This window comes from Canis lupus, chromosome 23 (genome assembly GCF_048164855.1).
Source record: "Canis lupus baileyi chromosome 23, mCanLup2.hap1, whole genome shotgun sequence".
In the NCBI taxonomy this organism is placed as follows: Eukaryota; Metazoa; Chordata; class Mammalia; order Carnivora; family Canidae; genus Canis; species Canis lupus.
The window spans coordinates 28,811,117-28,837,967 of record NC_132860.1 but is presented as its reverse complement, the minus strand read 5'-3'; the positions used below and the strand labels follow the sequence as shown (position 1 = coordinate 28,837,967).

General features: G+C 49.4%; 1 protein-coding gene across 1 annotated transcript; it reads right to left on the bottom strand.

The window, feature by feature from the left end:
• Nucleotides 1-1,154: 1,154 nt before the first annotated feature.
• Nucleotides 1,155-19,876, bottom strand: MOGAT2 (monoacylglycerol O-acyltransferase 2). Its single transcript, XM_072795429.1, has 6 exons — nucleotides 19,730-19,876; nucleotides 14,134-14,312; nucleotides 5,414-5,618; nucleotides 4,887-5,061; nucleotides 4,058-4,257; nucleotides 1,155-2,630 (listed from the first exon to the last, which is right to left on the bottom strand). The coding sequence occupies exons 1-6, from the start codon at nucleotides 19,818-19,820 to the stop codon at nucleotides 2,476-2,478; spliced, it is 1,005 nt and encodes a 334-aa protein (XP_072651530.1). The 5' UTR covers nucleotides 19,821-19,876; the 3' UTR covers nucleotides 1,155-2,475.
• Nucleotides 19,877-26,851: the final 6,975 nt, after the last annotated feature.

Here is a 26,851-nt window from a genome sequence, read left to right as displayed (position 1 = left end):
ACTGTGCCCCCGTCTCCCCCTGCTCTTTCCCGGAGGCCTACCTGTGTGGACTGCAGCCACAGGCTCCTGGGCCCTCCAGCTTGCAACTGGGCTCAGGCAGTGGGGAGCCTCAGCAAAGGACGGAGGGCGGAGAGGGGGGCGTTCCGGAAGGACCATTCCTGACTCCTTCCCTGCAAGGTCACCACGCTGCCTGTGTCCTCTGACCAGCAACGGCCCCTACACCCTGGTTGGTCACTGAGGATGGATTGGAGAGAGCAAGGTGGGGACAGGGCCGCACCAGAGAAGGAGCTGGTGCCCTGGGGATAACCATGGTCACACAGGGAATTCCACTACACCTGGGGGTCCCACTGCACACTTTCATTTACAGCTGTTTTGTAGATTGTTTGCAGTGATGGCCACAGAATCTCTTCATGTACCCCCAGCCCTTTGTACTGTGGCATGGATGCTCTTAGGAGGCAGAGTCTATTCCTCACCCCTGAAACTGGGTGGGGGAAGGGGAGGCTCATGAGTTGCTTTGACCAACAGAATGAGACGAAATGATGCTGTGCAAGTTGCTCAGTCCGGGATTTAAGAGATCAGGCAGGCTTGCTCTCATTCTCACAAAACCCAGCCACCCCTGAATGCCCAAGACGTGTCAGTAGGGGCGCGGTGGGGTGTGCCCGCCTGCAAAGGGAGGCCCAGCCAGCGCCCCCAGCAGGCCCAGCCCCCGCAGAATGCAGCTGCACTGAGCCCAGGGCAGCCTCCAGAAGAACCACCCGGCCAACCCACAGAATTGTGAGGAATAAGAACTCCTTGCTTCATCAGCCTTGTAGTCTTGGCATGGCTCACTACCCGGCAATAGAGAACTGTAAGGGGCGAGTACTCCTCCCCTTCGCACACCTTGCCCTTCCTCACAGCCTTGGCCGCCTGTCGTGTCCCTCACTTCCTCCTGGCTGGACGTCATCACCCCCTCCTCTGAGCAACCCCGCTCTTTGTGGGTCCCCTTGTGGCCCTTCTAGCACACCACCTCATAGGATAACAGGCACCTTCCTGAAACATGGGTTACCCTTTTCACCTTTGAGTCTTGATTTACACGTATTCCACGTCCTTCCAGACATGACGTGGAGTGGCTCATACATTCAAAATATTATCTTACTGTGCTTACAACACCAGAGATGGGTATGGTAATCTTTATTTCTCAGATGGCAAAACTGAGGTTTGGAAAAGACATGACCTGCCCAGGGTCACTGAAAACAGATGCTCCAGGAATTAAACCCAAATTTACACCTCTCAGATGTCCCTCCTGTTTTAATAACAGTATGATTTGCCCCTGGAGGGATGCTGTTTCCCTGCTGGAGGGCAAAAGGGGTATGGTCCCCCCTGGGCATCCTGTCCTTTGCTACTGACATATGTCCCAAACTCAGGAATTCAGAATTCTGAATTCTGTCCCCATCTCACACAAATGTGCACTCATGTCTGGTCTTCATTCTCTGTGTCTTAACGTATAGCCTCTCAATTTTCTTGCCCAGCAGAACAGGATCAGGGGTGGTAGGCTGGGGGCTGACGGATCAGGAAGGATGAGTCAACATGGCACTCTGGGAAGATGAGGTAGGGCTGCAGGGCCACAGGGCCAGTCTGGGAGTCAAGAGAGGCTTCGATGAGCCCCCTTTGCTGAGGAACAGGGAGGAACAGGAGAAGGCTAAAATAGAATCATCCTTTCATTTGTCGAGCTGACGTTTAGGGAGACCCCCCTTTCTGTACCAAGGTCGGGGGCTGAAATTACAATGGACGAGTAAGAGGTGCCTCATGAAGCTCTCCGCCCCTGGAACATCAGAGTCGAGACTCAGGGTTCATCTTAGTCAGGGAAACTGAGGTTCAGAAGGAGACCAAAGAGGTCTATATTATCATATAGCCAGTGGCAGAGCACAGTTCTCCTTATCCACCTTTCCCGCCCCTGTGGCCACCAGTCCACAGCTCAGAGGACAGGAACTCACAGGTGTCCTGCATGAGCGCAGAGGCTTCCAGGCCACCCCCACCCTCTGGCGCAGGGAGGGAGGAGTTGAGACATCCAGGGAGCAGGATGAGGGAGCTTGTAGGAGACGGGGCTGGAACTAGTGGCTTCTTTTGTGTCATCACTCAGGGTAGAGGAAGAAAAACCTGGTGATATTTGCTGCTCTCTTTCTCTATTGAGTGACATGACAACAGGGGACAGAGGCCTCAGAAATCCTCTCTTCCAGCCATCTCGCATTTACAGAAGAGCAAGCCATGGAGAGGGAGGTTCGTAGGGGTTTTGCAGCAGGAGTACAAATCGCCAATGCCAGAACTTAGTGTCCCCTCCTGCTTGTCTGCTGGGATTTGGAGCATATCATGGCTGGATTTGCAGAAGTTTGGGAAGGCTGTGAAGATATGTTCAACAGATGCCTCCAGGAAGCCTTCTCAGATCACAGCACCTCCAGCCAGGCTCCCCAAGGCCAGCCCTGCCCTCCGGGGAGGCCCTCAGCAGAACTCCAAATGTTGGTCCACAGGGACATTGTACTTGAGCTTGTGGGTTTCGAAGAGTTCGCACAGTTCCTTGACATAGCGCTGATGCAGCTTGTCCACCTCCTCCTTTGAGGGACACAGTGTCTTCTGCACCTCGATGGGCTTTCCCACTGCAAGACACAGATGTGGGTGTAGGCCCAGAGCAGGAGCCACTGGGTTGCAGGGGCCCTTCCCCATGGGCATCCCTGCAGGAAAATGCTCTTACTGCCATCCCTTTCAGCCCTAGTTTGCGTGATGTTATGGGAACTCTAAGATGTTATGAGAACTCCAGGATTCTGATATAATAGCAATACCCAGCAGCACTGCAATGTGCCATCCAAAATGCTAGGCACTTTCCATGTATTATCTCCTTTAATCCTCTTAACAATTCTATGGGGATAGAGGCTCTTTTTATTCCCAGGATGAGAAGAGGCTCAGAGAGGTTGAGTGACTTGTTCAAGGTCACACAGCCAGGAAGGATCTGTTTCAGTTTTTAAATCCTGGAGGTATACTTTTAATTTCCAGACCATATGGTTCTGGGATCCCAAGATGCCACAACTGGAAGTGCCTGAAGTTCTAGGAAGAGGTGGGCCCACAGCCCCCGCAGCTTTTCTTCCCCACTCTCTCTCCATTTGGCCTGCAGTGCCCCCTTTGTTTAGGGAGGAGTCAGGAAGGCACCAAGTGACCTCCTTCCTCTGGTTCTGCCTGGCTGGGAAGGTAGCTCCCCTGCCTTCTCCTTTTAGGAAAAGTTCTGTTGGCAGCAGCAATACTAACACTCATGAAAATATTGCCACAATACACAGGGAAAGTCATGGAGTGGGGGCAACTAACAAATAAATGGATGGATAAAGGTGAACAGACCTCTCTCTACAGGCTTTGTCAGAGGGATCTAGTTGGGATTCAAGAAGAAAGCAAATGAGGAGTCCTAAGAGCTGAAAAAGATGGTGCTGAGTCCATGCACTAAAGCGCATGTCCGTTATCTACAGGAAAGTTCCTCGGGCTCTAATACAAGTGTAGTGATTGCTACTCTACACACAATTCTGATAGATTTAGAATGCCCTTTCCTTATATCCTCTCTCTCCAATAAGCCTTATTAGACCCTCTATATCAGAATTAAACCTTCCTCCTCTAGCATGATAAGAAGTCAAATAGGTCCTGATGCAATCCTTAACCTTGTAACTCGAAGGCAGTGTGACCTTTAGGAAGTTACTTAACTTCTCTGAGCCTCAGTCTGCCATCAGTGAAAAAGGGACAATAGTCCCTATTCTGAAGGTTGTTAGGATAGTTGGAGCTGCTGCATGTAAGGGATCCAGGGCAGTGCCTGGCGGTGGAGCAGGTACTCCATAATCAGTAGTGACTACTGTTCTTTGTACCTCTGTTCCAGTTTCCATCTCGGAGTTAGGGTTATCTGTTTGGGTGTCTGTTTCCCAGTCTAGAATGTGAGCAACATGAGGGCAAGGATGTGTCTGACCCATCTCCATGCCCCCTTTGCAGCACACAGCCCAGGCCTCTTTCCCCATAGCCTACCCCCACCCAGGCTGGCTGGGTCTCAGCTCACCCACGGTGGTGATGGGCTGGCGGTAGGGTATAAAGCCAAAGCTGTACTGGAAGACACCACGGCCATGGAAGAGCGGGAGGGAGATACCCATGATCTTCTGCAGCCGGTTCTGAATCGTACGCAACCAGGAGCCAGGAGAGTTCTCAACCTGGTCAAATAGCTCATTCTCCCCAAAGGAAAAGATCGGCACCAGAGCTGCCCTGGAGAGAGACAGGAGGGAATACGTGTGAAAAGTCCCAAAGAAGTCCCCAGCTAGCTTCCTGCAGGGACCCAGTGACCAGGAATTGGAGCAGAGGACAGAGCCCTGGGTTCAGAAGTAGGAGACCAGAGTTGTCTCCCAGCCCTGCCATAGCTTTGCTTTCTGACCTTGGGCAGGTCCTGGCCCCTCTCAGGGCCACAATCTCTCTGTTGTAACAGGACAGATAGACCAGAAACGCTTTAGGGAGTCCTCCCAGATATAAAATATCTGCTAGCTTTGCAGAAAAAAACTCTCCGACCCCATTCTTCAAAGATGCTTCAAAGTAGACCAGCTCTGTGATATGCCCCAGACTCCATCCTCCCAGATCCCATAGATGTCAGATCTAGTGCCAGCTTTGGGCAAACATGTCCCTTCCCACTGAGTCCCTTTGATCACCAAACCTCCCTTCTGAAATCTTTTCTGGGTGTTTGGGCATGACATAATACATTTCTTACCAAAACCTAATCTTCATTGTAAATAGACTGAGAATCTCCCTGCCAAAATACAACCTGCATTGGTCTCTGCTATCTTCCTGCCAAAATCTAATCCTTGCCAATCTCCCTCTGAGCCGAGAGCTCCCTCCTCAGATACCCGTGCATCAGGGCAAGTCTGATGAAGCCCTTGCGGTTCCGGAGCAGAAGCGTGGAGTCTCCAGGCCTGGCGTTCAGCGCCTCCTGGGCACCCCCTACAATGATGGCCAGCAGATTGCCACCCTCCTTCCTGCTCAGGATGTGAGCAGCGCTCTCCTTGTCCGAAGTGACCAGGCCTGGGGAGAGAGGAAGGTGATGGAGTACGGGGGAACAGGGCAGGGATTGTGGGGTGGATGTGCCCCAAGAGAGAGCTCACCAAAAGGGACCACAGAGGCCTGGGCACCCTGTTCCCTCCAGCAGGAAGTCCCCCGAGGACTGGAACTGAGTCCTCTCCCTTTTTCCAGCACCCTCACTGAGCTTGGTGTCACGAGCACATGCGGCCGTGGAAAGCACGTCTTTGGGTCTAGCTACTTCTCCCATTGCACATGCACTTGCAGGAAGTAGACACGTTGGCAGCTCTCCCTCAGATGCCTCTCCCCAAGCCTCCAGCCTCATCCTCCAGGGCTACCCCGGGGTGTAAAGACTCACCCCCGGACATGATGTAATCCCTGAAGAAAGGGACCCGGAACCACAAGGTCAGCATCATCAGATGGGAGCGGATGCCAGGGAAGAGCAAAGGGAAGCCCGTGCTCTCCGTGCACAGGTTGACAAAGGCTCCTGCGGCCAGGACCCCGTGGGGGTGGAAGCCAGCAAGGTAGTTCCGGGAGGGGTCCAGCTCAGCAGTCTTGACCAGCTGCAAGGACGGTAACCCGGTGAGCTGGGTCGCCAGGCCAACCCCGACTGTGCCACTCATCAAGGTGACCTTGGGCAAGTCGCTCCCCCTCTCTGAGCCTCAGGTTCTTGTGCATAGTCAGATATGGTGTGTGAATGCATCCAGCAGTACTGTCCCAGATTCACTGCTGGCTTGGGACAAATGGGTTCCCTCTCAGGCTTTTCATCTATAAAATGGGGACATTTTAGCCCTGTCCCCCCTACCTCCTAGGACTGCTGAGAAGCTTAGGTTTGTTGGTGCCCTGGAATTACCAAGACTACTATAGGACCAAATATAACTTGGCGGCATCAAAGGGACACACGGGGTGCCACCATGCTGGCAGAGCCCCGTTATAACAAAACTCAATATAAGAAAAATTGGCACTTAAGACCTGGGAGTGAGCATTCGCAAGATATAGCAGGAGTGGTTGAAAGAGCACGCCGTCCAGAAGGCTGGCTCCAGTCCTATTTACCCTTCTGTTCAAAGCAAGTGTGTCCCTGTGGCTCCCTGCTCCCCCCACGCCAAACCTTCAATGACCTTGAGCTTTCTCTTTCCCCAGCCATGGGCTCTGCTGGCAAGCAGCTCGCCAGGGTCTGATCAGGCCCGCAGCTGGAGTGAGCAGCAGGGACCACTAGTCATTGCCGATTGCCTGGGAGAGGAGAGCTGCTGTCCTCAGCAGCTCCCAGGCGAAGTGGGATGAGGGTACAAGGGCAGAGACGGAGCTAACAAATGCTGCTCTCAGCCTGCCCATTCCTGGACAAGCTGCTCCGTGGTCCAGTCTGCAAAGATGACCGCTGTGTGTGTGTGGAGCAGGGCATTCCCTTCCCCACCTGCCAGGAACTGCATGCCCACCCTTTACACTGCCTCACACCCTGGAAGCCACAGCCATCAGAATTAGGACCCTGATATGTCATGCCCCAAGCCCCTAGCAGGAGGCCTCCTGATAGAACTGCCAGGTCCCCATGGCCTGCATTCCTGGACATGGGGCAGCCCTTTCCACTCTGGCTCCAGCTTTGCCATGGTGAAAGTTCATCCTGTCATCAAGCTAACACGTGCTGCGGGTTGCTCCCTAAGAATTCTTGCTGCTGCCTCTGGGGCCTCAGGGGCCTGGCTGCCTGCCCTCAGAGCAGCCTGCAGTGACCTGAGGTGCAGTTTGGAGATCTAAGCTTCTCTACCCCACCCAGAGGTGTCTACCCCCCCACCCCAAGAGGCCCCAGATTCTCCAGGACCTCACCCGGACTTGGTTTCTGCAACCCACCCTCCTGCCCAATATGGCCCCCAGTCACCCACTGACCCTTTCCAGAGAAGCTGTGAGGACCACAGTTGGAGGGGACCATTGCCTCCTCTACAAGGACAAACCTCTTCTACTCACGCAGTGGGGACTTAGTGGATGTGAAGATAAAGCCGGAGCAGAGAAATCTCTGGCTATTCTCAGAGGGAAAGGTGCTTGCTCAGGAGCCCAAGTGGTGGTGTTTCCCTACCAACATACCTGGCTCCCTGCCCTGGGGCACCGAAGCACGAATTCTTTCTCGGTCAGCGGGAAGGCAATTTTGTACAAGCTCCATAAAGGCGATTTGGCAATAACTATTACAACCAAAAAGCGTTGTTGTAATAACAAGAGACTTTTGCCCCAGCAACTCCGTTGCTGAGGAATGTCTTGTGCTTGTGCAAAATGGCACGTGAACAAGATGATGAACAGAAGCATCATTTTCTAGTACTACCAACTCGGCATCCCCTCCAATGTCCATCCACAGGACCCGCTGAGACATATTCCCGAAACATTCGCACAACGGGGTGCGGTGCAGCCCTAGGGAACTCTGGCGAAGATCTCCCTGGCCTGGCAGGGGAAGATGGCCACATCGCCCGTCAGGACAAAGCAAGGGACAAGACGATACAGGCAGAATGTGCTGGGAAAGGGGACATGAGGGTAGCCCTGGTGGCCCAGTGGTTTGGCGCCGCCTTCGGCCCAGGGGTGATCCTCAAAACCCGGGATCGAGTCCCACATCGGGCTTCCTGCTTGGGGCCTGCTTCTCCCTCTGCCTGTGTCTCTGCCTCTCTCTCTCTCTGTGTGTGTGTGTGTGTGTGTGTGTGTGTGTGTGTATCTCTCATGAATAAATAAATAAAATCTTTAAAAAAAAAAAGAAAGGGGACATGCACTTGTTTGTATTGGACATATCATACACTGGTCATCATAGTTGCTTCTGGGGAGGGAACTGAGGAGATCAGAATCCAAGTGGGATGGGGGCTTTTCACCCACATACTTACTTGCTTGTCCCTTTGGAATTTTGAACAAGAGTATATGACCTATTTTGAATTAACAATGAATGTATAAATGAGTAAAATAAATGAATAAATGAATGAATGAATGATCATCCTTACTAAAGAAGCCTTTGTGTAGAGAGAAATATCATGCTGAATGTGAGGACCTATGTCTGGGAATGTGCCAGTAGTTGAACAGGCTTTTACATGTGTGTGTCCAAGTGTGCACACTGATGGGGCCGTCACTGTCCCGCTGAGGCCTAGTCTGCACGTCCCTAGACATGGTCTCTGCTGCTGTCCTTGTGTGCCAACCTCTTCTACTTGTCCCCTGTGCCCAAGGGACATCACTGCCTCACTGTGAGGGCCTTGAGATTAGAGACCACCTGTGTGCTTCATCTCCTGACCCAAGCACAACAGGCACAGGAGTGGAACAGAGGAGTTGTTCTGGAAAGATTGTGGAATGAGAGAATGAACCCAGGAATGGATGAGGCTGATGCAGCCTGCCTTGAAAGGAAGGCCCCCTGCTCCCCATCTTGTCCCAGCCTGTCACCTGGGTTCCAACACCAGGGCAAAGAATTCTGAGCTGGAAGTCAGGAGACCCAGGTTCTGCTGTCAGCATATCACATGACCTGTGCCAGGCCTCTACACTGCCCATACCTAAGTTTCCTCCCTGTCTTCCAGGACAATGATCATGCCTCCCTGGCAGGGGTGCTACTAGGTTCTGATCTATGGACCTGCCTGTTCTGGGTATTTCATGTGAGTGGCACCACACAATAGGTGTGTGCCCTCATGTATCCGGTTTCTATCACTTTAGCAGAATGTAGAATGTTTTCAACGTTCCTCTGCATTGAAGCACGGATCTGTACTTTACTGTGATTGAATACTCTTCCGCTGTATGGATAGACCATATTTTTTATTTATCACTCAATGGACATTAACATTATTTCCACCATTTGGCCCTTATGAGTGATGTGGCTGGCCACCAACACATGCACATTAGTCTCAGTGTGAACATGTTTTCAGGTCTCCCAGGGGTGTGGCTACTTTGAGCCCCAAGACTCTCACCTAGAAGACCACAGCCCTGCAGGAGAGAGGCATCTCCGGGAGAGGGCATCTGGACCGAGGGTGGGAGGGAGGCCTGCATCTCTGCCCTGTTTTCCTGGGTCCATCTCTCAGTAAATGTCCTTGTGCCCTCCCACACCTTTGGTGGTGATGGCCATCGTCCGGATGGCTCCTTGATGGTTCACAAAGCACCCACACCACCAGCCTGTGTAACTGTGGCACTTAGGAGGTCAGCTGCGGCATGAGAGCCCCCATTTGACAATTGAGCAAACTGAGATGCAGAGGGGTAAGTGACCCGCCCAAAGCCACACAGATGACTTGAGTTCAGTTCTGCTGCCTCCTGCCAAGGGCACCGGAGAGAGTCTTGGTTCCAGAACCAAGAGAGGTATCCTGAGACTCAGGACTATCTCAGGGGCCTATTCCTTTCTAATCAAACTTGGAATGTTTAGAGCTCTCAGGAGAAGGTTGTTCCCACATCAGCAACCTGCCTCTCACTGTACCAGGGTCCGGCCCTGGAGAACCTGTTCGTGACCTATTTATGTACCTCATTACTTGGCAGTTTAAAAATGCAAGGCAAATAAGGTCTGATTCAATAGTCTGGCTCTCGTCTTGGGCATCTGATTTGTGGCAGATTTCCCAGAGGATTCTGATATGTATCTAAGTTTGAGGAATCCCTTCCAGTTTTATGCCTTTGGCTGTGTGTGTGTGTGTGTGTGTGTGGATGTGGGTGCCTGTAGGGACTCAAGTCTTTCCCTGTGTCCTCCCATCGTGGCCAGATGATGGAAGCAAAGGCTCGGATTTTCTCCTCGGCCCTGGTGGACTGGATATGCCAGCAGGTCGGGCTTCGCACCCCCTCCCCCCTGCCTCTCAGCTGGTTCTCGGCCCTGCCCTCCCTCCTTTGTACTCTAGTGCTCACAGAACAGACACCCACTGACATCTGCAGCTGTAGTCCCTCCATTTTAGGATATATCTTTTCTTCACATCTTAACTTTATGCTATCAAGATGCATTTGGCGATTCTAATTAGAAGAACTTTTTTTCTTAGTGGTACATAAAATACTGGTATGTTTTACCATTAAGGATCTCTTAGAGGAATGCCTGGGTAGCTCAGTTGTTTAAGCAACTGACTTTTGATATCAGCTCAGGTTTCGATCTCAGGGTCATGAGTTCAAGCCCTGTGTTGGGCTCCAAGCTGAGCGTGGAGTCTACTAAAAAAAAAAAAAAAAAAAAAAAAAAAGGTCTATCTTTGAGGTGAAGAAATACAGGAAGTGGTGAGCAACGAGAGCTGGAGAGAGTGCCCCGTGTGGTACACACTGCCAGGCACCTCAGTGCACCGACTTGCTCCATCTTCTATTCAGGATGCAAGGGAAGTACTGGGGACAAAGTCTCCATTGTACAGATGTGGAAACTGAGACACAGGGTTAACTAACTTGTTCTAGGTCACATAGTTAGTAAAGTGGCAGAGGCAAGACTTTAACACAGGCAGCCGGGCTCCATGTGTATAACCTGCAGTCTTGTAGGAATCCCCAGGTAAAGAATGGGGGGGGAGGGTTAACAGGGCAAAGGGGTGTGCTTCAAGCAAGGGTACCAGCCTAAGTGACACAGCTCATGCCCGAAGAACTTGGATGGCAAAGGGGGCAAGGGAGGCCTGAGCAGGGGTCCTAGGGTTTATGGACCTACAGGCTGGGCAAAAACTAGATTTGATTTTAGGTGTCATGGGAGTCACTGGTGCATTTTAACATTTTATGAGTATCTGGCTTCTGTGTGCAGGACAGACTGTAGGGAGCATCGGTGGAAGCAGAGCCCAGATAAAGAGATGACCCCATGGGATTTAGGTAATGAGGGAGGGAGGAGAGAAGGATGAGACCCGGAGGAATTTTGGAGACTGACACCAGGCCTCAGAACAGTTCCCGAATGGGGAGGCCTGGGTGGCTCAGCAGTTGAGCATCTGCCTTCAGCTAAGAGTGTGATCCCGGGTCCAGGATCAAGTCCTACATGGGGCTCCCTGTGAGGAGCCTGCTCCTCCCTCTGCCTGTGTCTCTGCCTCTCTGTGTCTCTCATGAATGAATGAATAAATAAATAAATAAATCTTAAAAAAAAAGAACAGTTCCCAACCAGGGCCAGTCCCCCCTACTCCCCCACCTGGGGACATGTGGTAACATCTGCAAACCTTTTTGACTGCCACAACTGGTAGAGGGGAGTGCTACTGGCACTTAGTGGGTAGAGACCAGGGATGAAGGCGCCCCCTACCCCAACACACAGCACTCATTCAGCCCCAAATGTCCATGTGTCGAAGTGCAGAAAGCCGTAGGGCTGAGGGGACAGCCGTGCCCACGGCACCTGGGCAGGTAGTCAGGACAGGCACAGCTCTGCATGAAGGAAGACCTTCTCCGAGGCAGAGCTCTCTCATGATGAAAGGAGTCCTCACAGGAGGAAGTGTGACTCTGTCCAAGTGTGAGCTGGAGACCTATCCTGGATGGGCGGCTGCCTACCTCTCTACCTCTGACTTCAGTTAAGAGACCCCAGAGTGCTAGGAGGGAGGGCGTGAAGTCCCTGGTGATGTTGACAGGGCTGTGGAGGAACTGAGGGCTGTTCCAGGTGTGGGTGGGAGGTGTCCTGCGCTGCCCCGGGGCCTGCAACATTTCCTGACACCAGGTCACAGCCTGGCCACAGCACCCCATCCCTTCTCAGGCCTTGGCCTGTGTAGACACTGTTTGCTCCGGGAGGATGAAACCTGCACAGGGGAAACCCAGCTCTGGGGCTGGTCTTCAGTATGAGGTGAGATCAGTGCCTCCCATGTGAAATATTGCCTGATTCTTCATCATTAGCTCTTTAGGAAGACTGTAGTGTGAGTTTAGGAAGCTGCAAAGCCCGGAAGGTTTCCTAATTTTGCTTGAAATTCCATCCATAGATGCTAGTTCAGAAAATCACACGAAGAACTGATATAAACTCAGAAATCTACACATAGTTGGGCACCTGGGTGGCTAAGTTGTTGAGTGTCTGCCTTTGGCTCAGGTCATCATCCTGGGGTCCTGGGATCAAGTCCCACATCGCGCTTCCTGCAGTGAGCCTGCTTCTCTCCCTGCCTATGTCTCTGCCTCTCTCTGTGTGTCTCTCATGAATAAATAAATAAAATCTTAAAAAAAACCAACAAAAACAAATCTACACACTTCTGACAGGGGAGTGCAGAGGCTTGTGAATGTGTGTGCGAGCGTTACCTATCTTCTGCTCCTCCCAAGATACCAGTGGGGCCTGGGCTGTAAAGAGGTGTGGAAGAGCGAGAGGGTGTCCCGGAGGAAGCGGGAAGGGCATGTGCAGGCCCCACCCAGCCCCGGGCCTGCGGGCTCCCAGGCTGGGGCAGGCCGTCAAAGCGCATGTCCTCTCGCCCTCTGCTGGCCACTTGCTGGTACTGCCCACCCTCTGCGGCGGGTAATGCAACCGGCCGCAGTGAGCATCAATCCTAAAACATTGCGCACGGAATTGCAGCAATCAGGGCAGCGTCCCACTAGTGTCAATAACGCTGAGGTTGAGAAACCCTTCTGGAGGGCTGCCTGGTCAGGGGAGGATCAGGAAGGGCAGTGGACAGGATAGGCACAGACCCTGCTTGACTTTGCTCACCCTGTGGGGCTCCGTGCAGAGGAAGCAAATATGGGCAGGAGACCTCCCTGCACCTGGACCCCCACCTGTCACCCCTCACGAGCATGGAACTCTCTGCCAGTCAACTTCCTGCCCTTCCCCCAGCCCCTCCCCTGATGCCCTACTGCCCTGCCCTGCCTGCCCCACCCTTGCCCCTTGCCCCGGAGGCCCTGCTCACTGTGGGGCTTGTGGCTTTGTACCCCCGCCGTTGCCCAGCTTTTGCTAGTCCTCACCTGGCTCCTGGACTCTCAGAACGGGGCACAGCAGGAGCCTTGAGTCCCCCGTTGAGTGCCGGGGAGTCAGTGAGCTGTTTAACCTCTGTAAGCCTGTGTACTCACTCCCTCCTCCTTTACCTGCTGAGGATCTAATTCCAGAAAGGACAGGAGGAGGTGGAGCTCCAGAATGGGGTGGGAGGAACTGGGCAGGTGTGAAGGTCAGGGCGACAACAGGGCTCTGGGCTGTCACAGTCCTCCCCTGACCACAGCCACGCGCACGCTTCTCCATGCTCCCCACTGACTCAGTGATAAGACTAGCTCCTAGTTCACTGCCAACCTACATGGTGCTTTCCTGCTGTCTCAGCAGGTCTGTCCAACTGGCTGATGTGTGCGGCGTCATCACCACTTCACATACGAGGACATGAAGGCTAAGAGAGGCTGTGGAACTCCCCCAAGGTCACAGTGGTCTGTGAGCTAGTCTGTCCTGCTCCAGAGGCCACGCTTTATGCCTTTCTTCTCCCCTGTTTCCAGGGGATGGCCAGCTGCCCCTGCCTGGCACCATTCGGTGTTTCCCACTACCTGCCCCGCTCCCCCCCCCCCCCCCCCCCGTGCCATCTGGCCAATAAGCCAGCCTTGCCCAGCTGCTTAAGCCCCAAGGTTCGGTTTGTCTGGAATCCAGTAAAGGAGCCAATGGGTCTGTTCTCTCAAATCCGAGGATCTGCTTTACTCAGGACTGATATTTGAGTCCAGGGTCACAATGACAGGAGATGTCCCAAGTCAGAGTGAGAGTTTCAAATGTGCTCAGAGTTGGAGGGGTCAGTCTAGATACACGGGGAAACTGAGGCTCAGAATGGGGCGAGGTTTTGCTCAAGGACACACAGCAATCTGGGGTTGGAGGCAGGATAGAACAGAGAACCAGCGCAGGGCTCTCTCCCCTGCTCCTTCACCCATCCTTAATGCACACGCTTTAAAACCAGGAGAACCTGTCACGTGGAGTCGGTCACAGATTCGTCCCTCTCAGGGTGTCATTCTCCCCATCTAATGACATGTGAGGCTCGACGGTCTCAGGACTGTGAGTTTATTACATTTGCCCTCTACCTGGCTGCTGAGGGCTTTACACCTGTAAGACACATATGTGTGCCTCACTATTTGCCCACGGAGCCTCTTCAAACCCTGATACTTCCCAACCCTGGGAAACCATGGCCAGAGAGAATCTGGACTCTTCCACAGGCCACAGGGTGGGGAAGCCCTGGCCCCCACTCCCAGCCCAGTATTCTGCTCCCCGCAGCCCGGGCCAGCTTCGTCGTCGGGCAGCCCCAGACTCACCGTGACGGGGAAGTAGTCCCTCATGTACTTCCACAAGAAGCAGCGCCTCAGGGCTTGGACGGGCCTGCCCCCCTGCCTCGGCGTGTCCCGGTCCCGGTACCACCAGGCGGCATACAGGACGCTGACCACCCAGAACCTTGTGAACAGGAGGCCTACGAAGACCACAGTGCAGATCTGGGCTGGGGAGGGAAGCAGGAGCTGTCAGAGGCCCGAGGGGAAGGGGGTGAGACTGTCCCCACCGAGTCCGCCGGCGCCGGGGAGGGAGACACGGCTTCCCCACCTCGCCCAGCCTCCCTGGGAGCCCGGATTCGAAACCAGGCAGGCCCAGCTTCAAAACTCATCCCTCCCGCCGTCCTGGTCCCCTGCTCGCTCCGGCCTTGCCGCTCTCGCTCGTCTCTGCGGCAAAGCAGTCAGTCTGCCTGCACCAGGGCTCAGGACACGACTGGAGCATCTGCGCCCAGGTTCCAGCTTCGGGGAGCTCAGGCCCAGTGAGGAGCTGCCCCCCTGACCTACAGTTCTGAGTGCCCCGCCGTAGGCTGACCCCAGCTTCATGTCCGGCTCCGCTGCTCTGTGGGCCATCCCTAATCTGATGCTGATGGAAAGAATATTCCCAGAGAACAGGGCTCCTTCCCCATCCTATTTCCTCGCTCAGCACCACGCACTCATCTTAAACAGGTCAGCATCCAGTTGTATGTCCTGTTTGGAAGTAGGGTAGATTGGGCCTGTCATTCCCGGCAGGTTTCCTGGAGGAGGGGGCTTCGGCCCAGTCTGAAACAGTGGTGGAATTCATAAGCCAGACGATGTAGGCAGGGGCTCCTAGATGTTCACTTTGCACAGAGCACCTCTGATGTGCCAGGTGCTGGTGGCGAGGCCAGGAACAACAGACACAAAGTCCTGCCATCGGAGAGCTGACTTTCCAGGCTCACACTGGGGGCACTTTGTTTCTTAAACTGTTATTGCGATAAAACATGCCTGACATAAGATTTATCACCTTAACCATTTTTAAGCATACAGTTCAGTGGCAATAAGCCCATTCACATTGCTGGGTAGCCGTCACTACCACCCGTCCGGGGAACCCCTCATCTTCCCAGACTGAACCTCTGTACCCTCTAAACACTGACTCCCCACACCCCCTCTCCCAGCCCCTGCTGGCTGGCCCTTTTCTGTCTCTACAAATTTGACTATTCTGGGAACCTCATATAAAAATCATGAAGTATTTGTCTTTATGTGACTGGCTTATGCCACTTAGCCCCATGCCCATCATCCACGCTGTAGCTTGTAGTCAGAATCCCCTTCCTTATCCCCTGGAATATTCCTACATAATATTCTAATGTACATATAGACCACATTTTGTGTATCCATTCATCTGCCACTTGGGCCCCTTCCACCTTTGGCCACTTGGGCCCATTTCACCTTTGCACTTTATTTGAAAATGTCATTGAGGGCAACCCAGGTGGCTCAGCGGTTTAGCGCTGACTTCAGCCTAGGGCATGATTCTGGAGACTCTGGATCGAGTCCCACGTCAGGCTCCCTGCATGGAGCCTGCTTCTCCCTCTGCCTATGTCTCTGCCTCTCTCTCTGTGTCTCTCATGAATAAATAAATAAAATCTTTAAAAAATAATAATAAAATACAATAAAATGCCATTGAGGGATGCCTGGGTGGCTCAGTGGTTGAGCTCCTACCTTCAGCCTAGGATGTGATCCCGGGGTCCTGGGATGGAGTCCCACATCAGGCTCCCTGCAGGGAGCCTGCTTCTCCCTCTGCCTGTGTCTCTGCCTCTCTCTCTGGGTCTCTCATGAATAAAAAAAAATATTTTAAAAAATGACATTGAGGGCAGCCCCAGTGGCACAGCAGTTTGGTGCCGCCTGTGGCCTGGGGTGTGATCCTGGGGACCTGGGATCGAGTCCCACATTGGGCTCCCTGTGTGGAGCCTGCTTCTCCCTCTGCCTGTGTCTCTGCCTCTCTGTGTCTATGAATAAATAAATAAAATCTTTAAAAAATGACATTGAATTAATTACTAATAATGTAAAATGGGGAGGTTTCATATACCAACCCTCACATCTGATATCTCTTGAACAACTAGAAGACATGGTAGGCCGGAGTCCTGGCTCTAACAGGCAGCCCCTCCCTCCAGGCATTTCCTCCCATTCCCAGACCTGTGCTTTATCCTCACAGAGGCCTTCCAGTTCCTCAAGGGGTATAGGGGAGGACCATTAACCAGTTGGCGGGTTATTTACCTTTTGTTTGTCTTAAATATTTTTAATAAAAACTTTGAAAGAGAAAGTCGTAGAAGAAGGGGAATGAAATGCCACCATTTGTGTGAAAAAGAACCCTGGGACGTATATACGTGGCTGCAGACTCACAGAGGAAGAAAGGACCCCACAGCTCCGGAAGAAGGAAATGGGATGTGGAAGACGAGGTTGGCAGGAAGCTTGAGTAAGCTTTGTTTATTCCCTTTTCCATATTAAAAATGTTTAATGTGGAAAAAAAATAGATAATCTCAGCCAGGCCTCTTTCCCCTTGGGCAAAATCCGAAGTCTGCATGGGTGGCTCCTACTCTAAGAACACCAGCTCCAGAGAATTAGACACAAGTGGTTGATCATGGCTATCTGAAGGGTAGGATTTGGGGAAGTCTTTTGCTTTTAGGACACACATCATGTTTGAATGTTTTACAATGGCATGTATTAGTTCTGCAGGCAGAAAAAAGGGTTAGGATAAAACACACAGACATTTGCACTTGACCAGAAAGGTCTTCCCTATACCCAACAGCCCTCACCCTTAGCTTATCCATCAACTCCTTTTAGCAGGCAAAACTGAGGACTATAAGGTCACTTAGGAAGGGAGAAACTTTATTTCACTTAATCCTCACAACTCCAGGAGGGAAAAAATTTTAAATCCCACTTTACAAAGGTCCAGAGAGGGTATGCTAATTGGCTAAGGTCACACAACAAAGTGGTAGGAGGGGACCTAGGATTCAAATCTACATCTTGCTACATCTTGTTCCCATTTATTCACTCAACAAACATCCATGGACTCCCACTCTTGTAGGAGCAGGAGATGCAGTTGAGGGCTAGACAAACTGTTTGAATGGACTTACCTTCTGGTGTGAGCTATAGAGGAGAGGACACGCAGTAAATAAGTTACCCACTTGGGAAATATTTGGCTATTGGCCCTGAGTCCTTAGTGATGGGTCCTAGTTGACTTCTGCAGCCAATTCTCTGGCCTCTACCACTCTCTGAAATGCCTCCTCTGACTCCAGAGTGAACCAGCTGTTTGGTAAATGTGTGTAGCCTCCACTCCTCCACTGGAAGCCCTGACTCTCTGGCCAGCCTTTCAATCCTGCCCTGTGGACTCCATCTCCTAAACAGCTCCTGAATGGGGCCACTTCTCTCCACCCACTGCCAGCTTCCCTAGACCAGAATTGGCGACCTTTATCCTAAAGGGCCAGACTGTAAATATTTTAGACTTCGCAGCTCAAGAGGCAACTTGGATGATATTACATAGGTACCTAACCATTTAAAACGCAATCACTTGAGGCACCTGGGTGGCTCAGCAGGTTAAGCCTCTGCCTTTGGCTCAGGTTGTGATCCTTGAGTCCTGGAATCCCATCCCCCATGGGACTCCCTGCTCAGTGGGGAGCCTGCTTCTGCCCCTCCCCCTGCTCATGCTTTCTCTCTCTCTTAAATGAATAAAATCTTTTAAAACATAAATAAAATAAAACACAATACTTAAAAAAATCTAAAAATCCTTCTTAGCTCATAAACTATACAAATATAAAAATAGTCAGGGGGCTGGGTTTGGCTCCTGTGCCCTGATGTAGATTGTGACTGCTCCCTGCCATCGGCCCATAACCCCACACTCCAAACACCGTAGATACCCCCACTGCAGTCACAGGGACCTTCAGCACACTGATTGGACCTTGCCTACCTAAAGCCCTTCTGAGGCTCCCCTTTGCCCCCAGGATAAGGGATACCATAACACCTCCTACTCCCGGCCCCTGTGGGCCCAGATCCCTTTGCCCAGCTGCCTTCCCTCTAGTCTTCCAGACCCAGGGCTACTTGATCTCTCTGGGTTAGTCCTGACATCCCCCGGCTCATATGCCAGGGACCTGCAGAGCTGGGGTGTGGAGGGGGTGGGGTGCTGAGGCCAACCCAGTCAAACTCACTCCTGCCTGCAAAGCTTACACAAAGCACACTGCACCTCACGAACCTTATCCCCTGTGATCCCTGGGATGCAGACTACCTCTAGGCCCCAGGTGACCTTTGTCCAGGAGCCTGCAGACTGGTAGTATGCCCTGGGCTAGGCCTCCCTCCTGGGCTCTCTCCACCCACCCTCAGCCCCTTAGCCCCACCTCCTCCCACCCCCTCTGCCCTCTCTCCTCTCTCTGCCCCTCCTGAGCTTTCTTCCTTTGGCTACAGAAGGAGCCCAGGACTGGAGACCTACTACCTTCTCTGCCCATCTGGGTAATGGGGATAACTAGAGATAGTTGAAATATTTAAGACCCCTTGGACAGAGACACAGATCATTCATAAGGAATACAGAGTGCTGGAGGCCTGCTTTGCTGGGGGTCAATAGTTCACCTACAGAATTGCCAGGAGGTTCTGAGGGAGCACCTGGGGTCTGTGTGTGTGTGTGTGTGTATGTGTGTGAAATGGCTGTTGACCAACCTGTACAGAGCATACCCGTGTTTTAAAGCCAGTGGCATCTGTGTACAGGCCAAACATCAGCCCCAGGAGAAGCCATGCCTCCCTAGTTTGTGAAGATCCCACAAACCCCCACTCTCTTCTCATGCTCAGCCCCAGGTCCTCCTCGAAAGTGTTCCCTTTACAGAGTGGGTTTGGGCAAGTGTAGTCTCCCTGGCCACAATCAATGTGCTCGCTGTGGGGGTGGGGTGAGTAGGGGGACCTAAGCATACTTCCCGTGGGACCCAAGCCCAAGGGTTGGGCCTGGTCTGCCCCGAGTAGCACAGGCACACTCGTTACTTCATCCCACAAGAGCTCTGCAAGGTCAGCAGTGGTATTCCCATCCCACAGCTGACGAACCACACAGGTCAGGCCTGAGTCCGGTAGGGTCACACTGGCTGGGCAGTTGACCAGTCCCGACTCGCCTGGGACCCCACTCACACCCCAGTCCCCTGGCAGTCCATACCTTCTATTCCACTCTTATTTATTTCCCTGTTCCCTTCACTTTCCCCACTGCCAGTCTGTTTCCGCCTCTCTCAAAGGAAGGAAGGAGATGCGTTCCCTCTGAGAAACCCCGAGCCTGGAACTTCCCCACAATCCCCTAGATCTTGCCCCACAGCAGTACCAGGCATCCTGAGACAGGGTCTCTGTCCTTATACTAAAGTGGAACCCACACCCCAGGAAAGCTCAGTAACCTGTCCAAAGCCACAAGTGATGGCTTCTATCCCACCCGATCCCCATGCCCTTCCACACCCTCCAGAGGACTCTGGGCAAGGAAGAGACTGGCTGGGCAGGGGCTCTGAGTGCAGCAAAGCCCCCTTGAGGACGAATGTCTTTCCACTATCAATACACCGTGTGCACCTAGGGTGGCAGGTGCCTGTGGTCTCCCATCCCCCAGTCCAGCTCGCCTTACCCAGGGCCAGGAAGGAGAAGACCCACTGCAGGACCATGAAGGTCTGCAGCCTGCGCTCCCATGGCACGAACAGTGGTGCAAACTTCACCATGCTGGCTCCTCTGACGGCTCCAGAGGCTTCTCTGAACACTGCAGTGATCTGAGGCACCAACTGGTCTTTGTTGATATTGGAAATTGCATAAGCATTTGTAGGGGGGGTGGGCGGAGCGTGCCTCACCCAGCCCCACCCAGCCTCAAGGCCTCTGCCCCTACCAGGGCTGGGACCTGCTTCCAAGGAGAAACCTTTGAATCCACTTGCCCTGGGCCTAGCTGAAGGAAGGAGGAACAAAAGGAAGTGTATAAGCATTATCCAAGGCAGTTGCCTCCTCAGGCGATGCCTTATCTGCCAATGACTTTCCTCTGTTTGCTTGAATCTTGCCCTTCACTTGGAAGGTGAAGCCCCAAGTAGAATAATGCAATCCTGTCTTCATCTGTCCAATGAGCCGACTCTGGTAGTTATCTCCTCTCCCTCCTACCCATTGACTGCTCCCCCTCCACAATGTACTGTAATAGCTCTCACCTAAACATTCCTTGACCCCACTATCTCCTCCACCTCCTGCCCTATTTCTCAGCTTGATCACTGCCTCCTCCTTGAATCCACCTGGCCAGTGAATGGCACACTCTTCTGGTTTCCTTCCTAGTTCTCTGGCAGCTCCGTGGTCTCCTTAATGACTCTTATCCCTTACCAGATTAAATGTTTGAGCACCGTCCCGCCCTCTCAGTCTTTGGGTCTTCTCTCTTTTCTTCACACTCCCTCTCTCAGGGAGCTCATCCACACTCATGGCCTTGTATTCTATCTACATCATGAAGACTTTCAAATCTCCAGCTCTGACATTCCTCTGGGACTCCAGACTAGAATAACTAGGTGGCTACTTGACATCTTCACTTGAAAGCCTGCTGGGCAGCTCCATCATAGAATGTCTAAGACCAAATGTGATTTCCTGCCACCTGCTCATGCCAACTTTTTCATCTCAGTGAAGGGTAGCTCCATGAACTTGGCTTCTCAGGCCAAAGCCTTAGAGTCACACTAGACTCTTTCCAACCCCCTCCCACATTTATTGGTCAATTCTCCTAAATCTCTTTTACATATACCCTTTGAATTGAAGTGTATTGAACATATAGTAAAATGCACAAATCCTAAAGACACAGAGTAACACACCGCCACAAAGTGAACACACAGAACTCTGATCAATGGAAAATGACCAGCACCCCATGTCCTCGCCAGCCACTCTTCTCCTCCCTTGGGTCCTCACCATCTTTATCTCTGCTTTGGAACTTCATGAAAAGCAAATCTTACAGAATATACTCTTTGGAGATTGGCTTCTTTGGCTCAAGATTATATTTTTGAGTCATCTATGATATAGGAAATGGTGGGGTTCAGAGTTGACAGCTAAGAAAGAATTCTTAACACATCTTTGGTGCAAAAGGTCTTTTATTAAAGCACAGGACCTGTGGGCAGAAAGAGCTGCACCAGGGTTGAGACTGATTCTATACTTTCAAGTTGGGAGGGGGTCAGGGACAGCATAAGTCCTAAGGAATTTTGGATGTAGGTCTCCAGGACTTCGAGGGGGCTAGCTAGTGTTAGGAAAAGATCACTTATTACTGTCTAATAAAACCTTAGTCGTGAGACCCTTCAGATGAATCAGTGGGCCATATGCTTGGAGGATGGTTGCTAACATATATCTTGGGGAAGGGCATCTGGGTGGCTCAGTCAGTGAGGGGCCTAGTCTTGATTTCAACTCAGGTCATGATCTCAGGGTCCTGGGAATCGAGCCTGGCATCAGGCTCCATGCTCAGCAGGGAATCTGCTTGTCGCTCTCCCTCTGCTCCTCCCTCAACCCCCCCACCCCCCACACCCACTGATGCTCTCTCTCTAAAATAAATAAATAGGGCAGCCCCGGTGGCTCAGCTGTTTAGCGCCACCTTCAGCTTGGGGTGTGATCCTGAAGACCCAGGATCGAGTCCCACCTCGGGCTCCCTGCATGGAGCCTGCTTCTCCCTCCGCCTGTGTCTCTGCCTCTCTCTCTCTGTGTCTGTCATGAATGAATAAATAAAATCTTTAAAAATAAATAAATAAATAAATAAATAAATAAATAAATAAATAAATAAGATAAAATCTTTAAAAAACATATATTCTGTCAAGTAGAGATGAAAGAAATTTCTAAAGGCATTTTTATATGATAAAGCAGATTTATAGGATCCCAGGGGATCAAGATAATGTTAAGCTAAGATCATCTTTTGCTCTTAGTGAAGTTTAACATGGAGGCAGCGGAGTGCCTAGAGGAAGGTCACTTTGCCTATTCTAAGGACTTGGCAATGGGCTGTAAGTAGTAAGGAAATTTAATGTTTTCTTTTGCCTTTGTTTCCCACATTAATCTAAATTGCATTTCTAGTACATTTGTCCTTGTGGCCATATAGGATTAACTGTGAGTGTGTCACAATTTATTCATTTCACTGCTGTGAGTAATTAGAGTTGTCACGTGTTTCTGGCTATTATGAATTGTACTGCTATGGACAGTCTTCCTCGCTGCCCAGTTTTAGTGAGAAATACTTGCCATGGATCATTGTATACGTTTATTTATTTCTATTTTTTTATTTCTTAAAGATTTTATTTATTCACAATAGACACACACACAGAGAGAGAGGGAAGCATTTTGTGAAATGATTGTCACAATAGGATTAGTTATGAACTATCATCTCGTATAGATACAACAAAAGGAAAGGGGGGACGCCTGGGTGGCTCAGCGGTTGAGTGTCTGCCTTTGGCTCAGGGTGTGATCCTGGGTCCTGCAATCGAGTCCTGCATCAGGCTCCCTCTTAGAAGCCTGCTTCTCTCTGCCTATGTCTCTGCCCTCCCCACCCACCCCTCTCATTAGTAAATAAATAAATAAATAAATAAATCTTAAAAAAAAAAAAAGAAAGAAAGAAAGGAAAACTATCTGTCTTTGTGATGAAAACTCTTAGGATCTATTCTGTTAATCACTTTACTATGTACGGTACAGCAGTATGGGTATTTTTGTCACTGTCTTTTGGTACATATTGATGTATATTTCTGCTGAATGTGTGTGTGCGGGGGAATAGAATTCTGGGTCTCCTAGTCTAAAGCCATATAGTTTTCAAAAGCTGTTGTGCATTTACACTCCACAGCCTGACATGAAAGTTCTGCTTGCTTCACATCCTTCTCAACATTTTAAACATTTTAATGAGTGGTCAGAGGGGCCTCATTGTAGTTCTACAATTTTCCTAATGCCAAATGAGGTTGAGCACATTTTAATGTGTTTATTGGCCATTTGGGTTTCATTTTCTGTGAAGTCCTTATTCAAGTCTTTTGGTGATTTAAATATCTCTTGCTTTGGAAGAGCTATTTTTGGAAGAGCTGCTTTCCACCTCCACAGCCAGCCCCTTTGACCAACTTGATACCAGCTTTTCTATTGATCCCTCTGTCACTATACCCATTGGCCCTCCCAGTCTCAGCACAGCTGGGTCAAAGATTGTAAATGCTTAAGCTTGGGAACAGTGCCAAACTATTTTCCAAAATGGTAGCATAAGTTTACATTCTGATTGGGAATATATGAGAGATCCCATAGATGCATACCTTCTCTCCCTCTCTGACCCTTGGTATGGTTAGATTTCTTATTTTTAGCTGGAGTGTGAAGTAATATCTTGTTGTGGTCCTGAGTTGCATTTCCTGATCACTAATGATAAAACATGTCTTTATTTGTAGGCATTTCCTCTGCTGTGAAAAGTTCATTCTTAATTTTTGCCATTTCTCTATAGTGTTGTTTTTGGGTTTTGCCTAAATTTAAAGACATTGTTCTATGCACTTGTTACTAGTTCTTGGTTGGTTACATATATTGTGACTCTCTTCATATTTAGCTTGTCTTTTCAGGTGTCATTTGATGAACAAAAGCATTCTTAATTTTAAAATAGTCATGCTTATTTGTCTTTTATTCAATAGACATAACTTGGTCTGATTTAGGAAACCTCTTCCTCTATATTTTTCATTAAGAATTTCAAGTTTTGTTTTCATATGTAAGTTCTTGATTCATCTGGATTTTTATAGAGTATGAAGCAGGTTCCACTTTTTTCTTTTAAAATAGATGATCATTCCTCCAGTCCTGCCTGTTTTTCCTACCTAAAGAACATCTGGACACTTTGAATTTTTCCATAAAACTGATCATTAAATCTTTTAGAACTGTTAGGAAACAAGGCTTTCCCTTTAGGCTTTTCCCTGATTCCAATTACCTTAAGTTTGCCCAAATTTGTGGGTGGCTTCATCCCCTCGACTAAACATTTAGTACTTTGTTAGGTTTACATCACAGAAGCACTGAAATCCAGTCCAATAAAATATGAACCCGTCGTGAAAAAATAAATAAATAAAATAAAATAAAATAGATGATCATCTTTTGCAGTTCCATTTGTTGAACACATCTCCCTCCTCCCCAACGGTGTAACATAGTACTTCTATCATACAACAGCATTCCATACATAGTGGGTCTGACTCAAGGCTTTTCTTCTCTTCAATTTATCTATTTTGGCCAGTGTCATACCATCCTAATTGTTTAGCTCTCACCTCTGGGAGCGCAAGCCTCCTCTTTGCACTTCTATCTTAGAAATGTCTGGGCTAGGGATACTTAGGTGTCCCAGCGGTTTAGCGCCTGCCCTTCACCCAAGGCATGGTCCTGGAGTTCCGGGATCGAGTCCCACATCAGGCTCCCTACATGGAGCCTGCTTTTCCCTCTGCCTATGTCTCTGCCTTTCTCTCTCTGTGTCTCTCATGAATAAATAAAGAATATCTTAAAAAAAAAAAAGAAATGTCTAGGCTATAATTATGCCTTTACCCTTCTATTTACATTTTTTAATCATCTTAACAAATTACAAAATAAACTCTCTTAAAACATTGCAGTTCATAAAATGTTGAATCCACAGTTCATTTTGAGCAAACACATATATGAATAAAAATGAAAGAAAGCAAAAATGGGTTAAGTTTCCAGGTCATAGTATCTAGCAAAAGAGCAACAGAGAGACCCAAAAGAAAACATGAGTAGGAAAATAAAGGTAAAAGCAGAAATTAATGAAATGGAGATTAGAAAAAAAATAGATCTGATTACTACATTAAAAACAAAGCTAGGATGGCAATCCTTATATTAGACAAATTAGATTTAAAAAAAATTTTTTTTAATTTATTTATTCACAAAAGACACACAGAGAGAGGCAGAGACACAGACAGAAGGAGGAGAAGCAGGCTCCATGCAAGAAACCCGATGTGGCACTCGATCCCAGAACTCTGGTATCACACCCTGAGCCCAAGGCAGATGCTCAAACACTGAGCCACCCAGGCATCCCTAGACAAATTAGATTTTAAACCAAAGACTGTAATATGAGAAGAGGAAGGACACTATATCATAATTAAAGGGTCATCCGACTAGAACATCTAACAATTGTAAACATGGGAGCAAACAATTATATAAACCAATTAATAACAATATGAAAGAAATACATTGATAACAGTACAATAATAGTAGGGGGCTTTAATACCCCACTCACTGCAATGATGATCATCTAAGCAGAAGATCAACAAGGAAACAAGGGCTTTGAACAACACACGGGATCAGATTGACTGCACAGATATATTCAGAACATTCCATCCTAAAGCAACAGGATATACATTCTTCTCAAGTGCACATGGAACATTCTCCAGGATGATCACATACTGGGTCACAAATCAGGCCTCAACCAGTACCAAAAGATTGGGATCATTCCCTGCATATTTTCAGACCACAGTGATTTGAAACTAGAAATTAGTCACAAGACAAAATTTGGAAAGAACTCAAACACATGGAAGCTAAGAGTATCCTACTAAAGAATGAATGGGTCAGCCATGAAATTAAAGAAGAATTAGCAATATTCCTGGAAACAAATGAAAATGAAAAGACAACTGTTCAAAACCTTTGGGATGCAGCAAAGGCAGTCCTAAGAGGGAAGTATATAACAATACAAACCTTCCTCAAGAAACAAGAAAGGTCTCAAGTACACAACCTAATCTTACACCTAAAGGAGCTGGAGAAAGAATATCAAATAAAGCCTAAATCCAGCAGACGAAGAGAAATAATAAAGATTATAGCAGAAATCATGGGATGCCTGGGTGGCTCAGTGGTTGGGTGTCTGCCTTTGGCTTGGGGTGTGATCCAGCAATCCCAGGATCGAGTCCAATGTGGGGCTCCCTGCGTGGAGCCTGCTTTGCCCTCTGCCTGTGTCTCTGCCTCTTTCTCTCTGTGTCTCTCATGAATAAATAAATAAAATATTTTTTTAAAAAAGATAACAGGAGAAATCAATGAAATAGAAACCAAAAGAACAGTAAGACAGATCAACGAAACTAAGAACTGATTCTTTGAAAGAATTAATAAGATTGACAAACCCCTGGCCAGACTTATCAAAGAGAAAAGACCCAAATAAATAAAATCATGAATGAAAGAGGAGAGATCACAACCAACACTGAAGAAATACAATTGTAAGAACATATTATAAGCAACTATAAACCAACAAATTAGACAACCTGAAAGAAATGGACGCATTCCTAGAGATGTATAAACTACTAAGACTGAAACAGGAAGATAGACAACCTGAACAGACCCATAATCAGCAAGGAAATTGAAGCATTCACCAAAAATCTCCCAACAAACAAAAGTCCAGGGCCGGATGGCTTCCCAGGGAAATTCTACCAAACATTTAAAGAAGAAAATACCTATTCTTCTGAAGGGGTTTCAAAAAATAGAAATGGAAGGAAAACTTCAAAACTCTTTCTATGAGGCCAGCATTACCTGGATCTCAATAGCAAAGACCCCACCAACAAGGAGAATTTCAGACTTTCAGAATATCCCTGATGTACATGGATGCAAAAATTCTCACCAAGATATTAGCCAATAGGATCTAAGTATACATTAAAAGGACTATTGACCACAGCCAATTGGGATTTATTCCTGGGCTGCAAGGGTGGTTCAACATCTGCAAATCAATCAATGTGATACACTACACTAATAAAAGAAAGGACAAGAACCATATGATCTTCTCAATAAATGCAGA